The 9,268-nt window shown below is 36.9% G+C and overlaps 1 protein-coding gene across 3 annotated transcripts; it reads left to right on the plus strand.

Annotated features, from left to right (window-relative positions):
* Window positions 1-5,420: 5,420 nt before the first annotated feature.
* On the plus strand, window positions 5,421-8,959 carry LOC133286978 (uncharacterized). 3 transcript variants are annotated; one of them, XM_061484521.1, is made up of 8 exons: window positions 5,421-5,632; window positions 5,721-5,924; window positions 6,019-6,144; window positions 6,852-7,148; window positions 7,244-7,342; window positions 7,635-8,077; window positions 8,199-8,231; window positions 8,684-8,959. In XM_061484521.1, coding segments are annotated over exons 1-8 (1,317 nt in total). In that variant the 5' UTR covers window positions 5,421-5,518; the 3' UTR covers window positions 8,685-8,959. The 3 variants fall into 3 exon arrangements, with proteins under 3 accessions (XP_061340505.1, XP_061340513.1, XP_061340517.1); XM_061484529.1 differs by having other exon boundaries at window positions 6,858-7,148; XM_061484533.1 differs by having other exon boundaries at window positions 6,028-6,144.
* Window positions 8,960-9,268: the final 309 nt, after the last annotated feature.

The following is a 9,268-nucleotide window of genomic DNA, read 5'->3' on the forward strand; positions in this document are numbered from 1 at the left end:
ACACAATCCATTTATTAATGAAGCAGTACCATAAACAATATCATTCAAAATGATAGAAAATGTACCATTCTTAATACTAAAAGTAAAACCATCTTGTTCTAAACAAGAAATAGAAATAATGTTTCTAGAAATGTTCGAAACATAAAGACAATTATTCAAATGCAATAAAAGGCACGTAGGCAAAATAAGGTCGGCATCTCCAACAGAATGAGCAGCAACCCTTGCTCCATTGCCAACGCGAAGATCCACCTCATTTCTCTCCAATCTCCTTGGGCTCCTAAGCACCTGCAACATATTGCAGATATGAGAACCACAACCGGTATCCAATACCCATGAAGTCGGATTAGCACAAGAATAATTTATCTCAATCATGAAAGTACCTGAGGCAGAAGCATCACCATGCTTCTTGTCCTTCACACTCTTCAAGTAGTCTGGATAATTCCTCTTCCAATGGCCTTTCTTGCCACAATGGAAGCACTCAGCATCGCCTTTGTCCTTGGAGGCTTTCTTACCCTTCTTGTTGCCCTTCTTCTTCTTGGATTTTCCTTTGGGCTTAAGGGAGTCACCTTTAGCAGGCTCCTTACCCTTACCCTTACCCTTGGCCTTGCTAGGCCCACCAATCAGAAGAGCTTGTGTCCTATCCTTCTTGATAGACACTTCAGCAGTTGTTAACATACTTAACAATTCAGGCAAGCTAACAAGCATCCCATGCATGTTATAATTCATTATGAATTGACTGAAGGAAGGTGGAAGTGAGGCCATGACTAACTCATTACTCAGTTCGGCATCCATCAAGAAGCCTAGATTTCCTAGCTTCTCAATCAGCCTGATTATCTTAAGAACATGACTTCTAACAGACATGTTCTCAGACATCCTGCAAGAGAACAGTTCTCTAGAGGCCTTATACCTCTCATGCCTGCCTTTAACGTCATACAACTCCTTGAGATGTAAGACAATAGAGGGAGCATCCATATGCTCATGCTGCTTTTGTAGTTCAGGTGACATGGATGCCAACATGATGCATACTGCCATCGTATCGTCATCCATGTGTTGTTTGTGGGCCTCGAAATCATATTCCGCGAACCCATCTTCCCTTTCCCTAGGAGCTACGGGTAATGCACCATCAAGAACGTAGGCAATCTTTTCGGCCCTAAGAACAATTCTCAGGTTCCGATACCAGTCCATAAAGTTTGAACCGGTCAGTTTATTCGTATCAAGTATTGAACGCAATGACAGTGGATTAGTCATACTAAAAACTGAAAAAAATGTAAAGAAAGATTAATTAATATATTGTCGTGTTACAATTTATTAAAGACTTTAAATAAATTGCCCCTCCCACTATTTTATCTAAGTCAATGACCCTTACCATTTGACTTAGGGTTAATCTACTTTTAGATTTTATCTTAGTGAGATTAAGAGTGCGATTATTTATTTTAACCCTCGTCTGAGACCGCAAGATTAATTTAAATAATGGGTTGATCCTAATCAACAGTATCTCATACCCTCTCTTAACATTAGGTTGACAACTCCTTGTCACTTAGTGGTGCATCTCATGCAACCAACCTAGCATTATTACCCAAAGCCCATAAGCCCGGCTGGGCCTGCAACTTATGCCTCAGTTAAGCATTAACCAGCACCCTAAGTGTCTAACACTTCTAATACTACTCTTACTCAACGAAACACTGGGTCCCAACTGAGTTGTGGAGCACCACTATGTAGAGGAGGTTCGAGCAATATTGGTGGTGGGAGGTAATCATATGCTTAATAATTTATTCCTTTTTAGGGTTCCTTTTATTTAGGGATTTTATTAGGTCTCATCAAACACATTAATATATTATCATGCTAGTCGTAACCTATTTCATACGTCTATTGGTTTAGACTAGTCGAAATTGGACGTGCATAATAATCATACAAACGCGATTTGTCCAATTCATGCATACTAGACGTCATAAGCAATAAAGCATACATATCGTGATGCACTATCTCATGCATGCTAGTCGTACAAAACATACATGCAAATAAAACAATTTATTTTGAGATAGTCATGGTGCTCGATCTTTTGTCCATTTTGCTTCTCAAGCCACGGCTTCTTGTCGTCTATACGCCACTAGCCTAAATTCTCTAATTACAATTAAAGAAACTCCAAAACATTTTGGAGGGACAAAATTTAAAAATCAAATTACAACTCTAATTTAAAGAGCAAAAATTACACATTAATTTTAAAATTCGAAATTTAAATTTCGGGCACCATGACCATCCCCTTCCTTTTTGCACCTGAAATGTTAGACAACTCACAAGTACAAAATATTATCACATAATATGTTTTTCACATATGTCTTGATATTTAACAATTAAACATCAAAACAAAAATTAAAATTTTCTTAGATTTCTCAATTGGCCGAATTATATACAACCATTAATATAACTCAAATTTTATTGACTCTTTCTCAAAGAACATAAAATTTAAACCATGCATGTAGCCACAAACACCTTAATGGCCGAACCATATACTAATGTATATGAGATTAATTTTCAAAAAATTTTATTACATGCTTTGCTCATGAAACAATTCATGAAAAATAAGAAAACAATCAAGGTGTTCAAAACATCTTTCATGGTCGAACTCCACCTTTCAAAAAGGTGTTTCCTTTTAAAACTTTCATAAAGAAAAGAATGATAACCATGAATACATATGGATATATGAACACAACAATCAAATTAAGATGTTCATAAAATAACAAAAACAAAACTTTAACCGTTTAAAGTATTGTAAATTAAAATCCATACATAAAAATTGAATCTTTAACTCTTTAAAGAAATTTTAACCGTGAGAAACAGGTTCACAAACAAGGTACCATCACCCGTCTATGGTAAAATAACCGGGCTCTGATACCACTTGAAAGTAGAATTGGCCTTGAAGGCCGAAACATGCGTGAGGGAAAAACAAAATTTTTCGCAAGCGGAACACACATGCATATCAAGATACATACTTTAAGACGTATGTCATACCTTGTTCGTGAAAACTCAAGATGATCAAGGTAGGTCTGAAGGGTTCAGACCCTCTAACGTTGATCCACACCACCCGCGTCTAGATACAGGAACTCCTTCCAGTAAGGCCGCCGATTGATCACCACAATAAGGCTTGCTATGCGCTCAGTGTGTGATGCAGGAGGCTAGGTAAAAGTGTTTAGAAGAGTGAAGTGTTCTAAGAGAAAACCTCACAAGGGGCGCATAGATGAATAGAGAAAGGCTTGGCCTTTTTCACAAAAACCTAAGGAGGAACTAACTGCTACTTAAGCACACAAGAGGAGCCTTTTAAGTTTCAAAAACAAATCAGATTTTTCTCCCAAAAATCTGATCAAAGTGGCGCCCTATGGGGAGAGAATAAGTGTAGTTGTTGCATTTCAAAAATTGCCAACAACATCCCAGAATATTCTCATGAGACTAAGTTCAAAACCTAGTCAGAAATCTGATCATGAACCATCATATAATCAGCTATATGGTGCGCCCCATATAGCCTAAAAGGTGACCAGATACATTTGAGTTAGTTGCATTTCAAACTTAAATCAACTCACTCAAATATTCTCCCAACAGACCGTATCTTCTGGAGCTGATTGTGATGATCAAATCTAGCCAAAATCAGCACCCCATTATCCTTGGATTATGTCTAAAAGATCTCCTCCTGATATGTTCCAACAAGATCTCATCTTATCCTTTTGTTATGAAACAACTTTTCATAGCCAATTCAAATTCGAATTTCAAACATTTGAATTTAAACTTTCAAACACTTAAATTTTAAATTCAAATTCAATTTCAAATTTTAAATTTCAAATTTCAAAATTCAAATTTCAAAATTCAAATTTTAAATTTCAAAATTCAAATTTCAAATTCAAAATTCAAATTTTAAACATTTGATAATTAATTTAACTAATTAAATTAATTAGTAATGTCTTGGATTATCCAAGCCCATTACTTTGATCCATGCGCGACCTCCACCCTATCTGTGGAGTTCCAAACTACTTCTTGGGCTAATAACAATTGTTAGGCCCAATACCTTTAATGCTAGAGCATCTAGACAATTAGGTGTTAGTGTGTGACCCATTAGGTCCAACATAGCCACTGACCTAAATGGGCTTGGGCCCAATAAGCCCACAACTCATCTAATGACAACACAGAGCACTAGCAATGCTTTGTTGCCCCAGAACTAGTTAGATTAATGACTTGATCATCCTATTACACATATTTGGTTGCCGTATATATTTCCTTTCGTCTCGGTTACCTTCCCATAAAACCTAGGGTAAGGAAGCGTATCAACCCCTGCGGTTTAGGGTAAGCTTTATTCGAAATAGGGAATCTTCAATTTACAGACTCTAAAGGCAGATCATCTCATGATCTCTTTTACTATGCATAGATTCCCGAGTCCCTGTAAATGTCATCCCGATTTCTCCGGTTTACAGATAACCTAATCTCTCACAGAGATTTGACGAATTCCTTCAGCTTATCACCCTAGCCCTGTGTTCTTTCAGGACAAGCCCAACAGTATACCTATGAGTCTTCATGTTTCAGGCAGACGAGGTGCACAATAAAAGCATGCCTTCTAGAACACAGTCTAGGTAATAACTTCTGGTCTTAGGAAAGACATACCCAAATATAAAGAGACTACTCTAATGATACTCTCTGTGAGAGTTCCTCGTAGAGTCTCTTTGTGGGTTTGTTCAGTGCGAGCTATACCCTTATAGGTCCACCCACGACTTTAGCTAAGACATCTCCATATCTGTAGCTCATGAGGTCTTTACCTTGCATCCAAATACAAGTAGATAAGTCGTGCTAGTCTTACCCGAGATCACTGATCCTCATTCTTAGTGTCTCTAGACTAGGAACATAAAATTAGGAATAAACATGCAGTATCCTTGAATCCTCATGATCGTGATCTCATCACAGATACTCAAGAGATACCTATTTTATTCCAAGGGGTTTATCCAGTTACTCAAATAAATATTAATAGTAATATTGAGACAAAATATGAAACAGGATAAATAATGCTTTTTTTTGCGACAATATAAAAGGTCTACATATGTCCTAATCTAATCAAAAGATTGTCTCTAGGACATCCATATGCTAACATTGGATATTCACAATGCTGAATTAAATATGCACAATGCTTGAAAGTTATGATGTCTTATCTGTTCTTTTAGTATGAATCTGGCTGTTCGTATTGTATGCCTCATTTTTAATGAGGAAGGGAATTTTATAGAACCAGTGACTACTCTGTTTTTATGAATGGCATTCAACATTTTTCCAGATTATCAGGTGGTTCCTGTTTTCTTAAATGTATTCCTTTTAATTTGTTGTATGATGTGATAGACATATTTTTACACTGGATTGGACAAAAATATATGTTAACACTGGTTATTTCTAGACTGATCATGTTCCTGGTGTCCCTATTGCTCCATCGTCTCTACTTGTCACTCCTTCATACCTCCCACCTGGCCAAGTAACTGCATTGCATCCTTTTGTTATGCATCAACAAGGAGTGCCCAATGCAGTTGCATCGCATGTTCCTCAATCACATGTTGGACATTTTCACCCAGTGCCCACAATGTCTCCTCTGCAGCAGTGGCAGAATCAACAGGTGTCAAAAGATGCCAATATTTAAGCTGTCTGCATCTTTTTTAAACTTTTGGTGATATGCAGTGTGAGATTTATACTTGTTTCTTCAGGCTGTCTCAGAAGGTTCACAGGTCTCCATACAAGATGATCCTTCATCGTCCCAAAGTGATCCCAATTTGATGAGATCAGATGCTAAATTTAATTATGAAATGTCTGTTAATGGACAAACTCTTCATAGAGACTATTTGGATGCTCACATCCACCAAGGCGAGGAGCCACAGAATGTGATTTCATCATCCACAGGGGATACACAGGTTTTATAATTATTGATTCTGTTATTCACTTTTATAATTACTTCCCTTAATATTTGTGAAAAATACTAGTGATAATTTGTTGAATTTTATTAAGGTTATTCAGTCAGTTGAGAAAGGGCAACTTGTTGCTTCCCAACAAGATCAAAGCTTACAGCAAATTTCTTCACAGTTCTCTGATGCATTAAGACTGAACTCTTTTGAACCGAATGGTGAAATTAAGGTTTTTTTTTTTTACAACTTTCCTTGCCTGTTTGATCTTTTATTTTGTTTGGCCTATCCTACAAGATTACTTAGTTTGATAGGCTAAGTTTGTAATAATTGTTTACTTTTGTCAAATGCTGCTTCTCAAAACTTCTGATTGAAGTTATGGCAATTTGTGTTTCATTTTAATTATGTGAAGATATCTAGATATTTTGGGTGCACGCACTAACTAAAATGTACATGGTAGCTTTTAAATGCATCTCCTTCATGCTTCTAAAAGCATGTTCTGAAAGCACCATAACTTGTTTTTTAAGAGGATGAGGCTCCTCTAAAGTGAGCTTGTATCTAAAGTGAGCAAGGAAGTGTATATTCTCCCATGATTTAATTTGAAGTGAATCTTCATTTTAACTTACTAAAATTCAAATGCGTACACACCTTATTTACTATGAATATATTCTCCCATGATTTAATTTGAAGTGAATCTTCATTTTAACCTACTAAAATTCAAATGTGATCACACCTTATTTACTATGAAGACAAAATCACTTTAGAGGAGCTTTTTTCTTTAGAGTAGCGGCTTTCGAGGAATTTACCAAGCATTTAACCTTGTATAAAAGAAGGGTACTGAGTGATGGAAAACACTTAGATGAAACAAGCCAAAAATTGGCTTTGGTCTGGTTGCCTGTTACAGCCAAAAGATGAAAGCTAACAGTTTTCCTTCTGTAGGAGCAGAATTCTGTGACAATATCTAATGATGGACCTGAGGACCAAGTTTTATTGGCCGAACAAGTGAGTTCTGCTGCAAATGCATCGCCTGTTACAGGCCATTCAGTTAATCATAATGAAATGGTACAAAGCAATTCTACTGATTCAGTCTTGCCTGAAGCATTCACCTCTACTGGGCAGACAACTTCAACAACAATTGCAAAGACTTCAGAGACTGCTCTCCTTGAAGAAAGGTCATTATTAGCTTGTATTGTTCGCACTATTCCAGCTGGTGGCCGAATTCGAATTAGCTCAACGGTGAGTTTTAAGCGTGAACCTTCAGGCTTTTAAAGAAACATGACTTTTTTTATCTTAGCCTGATGTAATTTACTTGTGTTATGTTTCAAACACAGCTCCCTAACAGACTGGCCAAGATGCTTGCACCGCTACATTGGCATGATTACAAAAGAAAGTATGGAAAGCTGGATGATTTTGTGGCTAGCCATCCTGAAGTAAGTTTCTAGGTTGCAGTTTGGATGTATAGAATTTAGACTGATGCTATACAACATGATATAGTAAGTTAGAATTTTAATGGAATTCAGTGAAATAGAAGGATGGTGCTTCGATTGAATAAAGTGGTAGGAACCACTCATCCATCCAAGACTAGAAACATGCCAAATTATTTTGTCAGAACTTCTGGCTGTCCATCAATTTTCGTTGAATTGTCTGCCTGTGCAAGTTCATATTATTTACAGGCACCAAATTTTCATTACAGCCTGACAATTTTTCTTCCTTTAATTTCAGTTATTTTTGATTGAGGGTGACTACATTCAGCTCCGTGAAGGAGCACAAAAAATGGTTGCTGCAACTGCAGCTGTTGCCAAAGTTGCTGCAGCAGCTGCTGCATCTTCTCCTTATTCTTCATATATGCCCACTGTGGCAGTTACACCAATGGCTCAATCTCATCGCTTGAAGAAATCTCCTGATCCTCTAAAACCGTCAGTAATAAAGCCTCAGCAATCAAATGGTGTGTGCTTTGCTGCTGCTGGAGGTCTTTCAAATGTCAAAAGTTTGAATAAATCTAAGGATTCTGCAGAAATGGATGGCCCTGAAAGTATCCAGTCTTCTGTCCAATTATCTGTTGGCAATGGGGGAAGCCTTGACAGATCAAGTATGAGCAGTGCCCAAAATTCAGGCTCAGCTAATGGGAGGCTAGTTTCAAGCTTTGCTTCAAAACAGCAGACCAGGTATGACTCTACATTAGCTTCTGAATGATAATCTGTTATTATGCTGTCGTGTTTGGTTTTCTGTAAAGATTATAGCTCTATTAGAAAAAGAAAATTGGTATAACTTTTTTTTTTATGACAGATCAACTGGTGCTGGGTATCCTTCTCGAAGATAGTGAGTCTTCTTACTGGCACTTGAAAATGTTATTTATGTATGCTTTGAATTTCCATGGACGTGTTAAATATTTATGCCATTGTGTGCTCACGGATGGAGAGCTAATTTAGGTTCCCCCCCCCCCCCCTTTTTTTTTTTCTCTTTTCTTCCCTTTTATTGTTTTTAGTTTTTTACTTATTGGAATATGCCCTTGACACACAAATATAGATTGATTTCTTGTATTATGCGTGCATGTATTTCTGCTAGGGCCAATAATTGTGTTATTTTCAAGACTTTTCTAATCTTACTATTACCAAAAATTTAATATTAATACAGAATGCAAGCTTGCGGTATGCTAAATGGTTCAGGTTGCATGAGCCAGTTTTGTTCCATTTTATTTTACTTCTATATATGCTCTCTAAGCTATATATTACCATGTTTTTCATAATTTCTATTATTGTTTATATTGACAGGAAACATGGAGGGGCGTAGATTATCCTGGAAACATGCATGTATGGTGATGTTTATCGGGTTTGTGGGGGAATGTTATTTGAAGCATTCATGTATTAATCTCGTGTCCTGAGCAAATTGTGATTTAAATTGTCGGTGCTATCACCATTTTCTTTAGTAATTTATTTCTCCCTGCTTTTACAATTTGGTGTGCTTCATTTATGTGGGCCTCATGCTGGGATATTCATGCATACATTGCATCTGATAACTGCGAATTTTTTTGTGAATGCTTGAAAGATTAATCAACATAGTTTAACATTTTCAGTTTTTCTAGCTCCCGTATTTACCCGTTCAAGATTAGTAATTCAATTTCTGCGTTTGGCAAGATCCAAGGATGGATTCGCCGTAAAACGATATTCACAGTGGCGTATTGCGGGGAGTATATTGTTTCAATTAGCGGTGGCTGTTCAGGGATATTTGAACACTTGAATTCTGATCGTCTTCGATTTAATGGATTAGTGTTTTAAGTATTTGCTCATATTTTAACGAATGCATAGTTTAGCGTTAGCCACCACCTGGCACTCGGGTAGTGGATTCTATATTTTTGG

The sequence above is a fragment of the Gastrolobium bilobum genome, unplaced genomic scaffold (genome assembly GCF_033153095.1).
Source record: "Gastrolobium bilobum isolate Gb01-03AN ecotype WA unplaced genomic scaffold, APGP_CSIRO_Gbil_v1 utg36819, whole genome shotgun sequence".
NCBI classification, from domain to species: Eukaryota; Viridiplantae; Streptophyta; class Magnoliopsida; order Fabales; family Fabaceae; genus Gastrolobium; species Gastrolobium bilobum.

Coding starts and splice junctions, on each gene's coding strand:
- LOC133286978 (XM_061484521.1), top strand. CDS start 5,519: ATGCATCAACAAGGAGTGCCCAATGCAGTTGCATCGCATGTTCCTCAA. Junction 5,925..6,018: donor CATCCACAGGGGATACACAG/GTTTTATAATTA, acceptor AATTTTATTAAG/GTTATTCAGTCAGTTGAGAA. Junction 6,145..6,851: donor AACCGAATGGTGAAATTAAG/GTTTTTTTTTTT, acceptor TTCCTTCTGTAG/GAGCAGAATTCTGTGACAAT.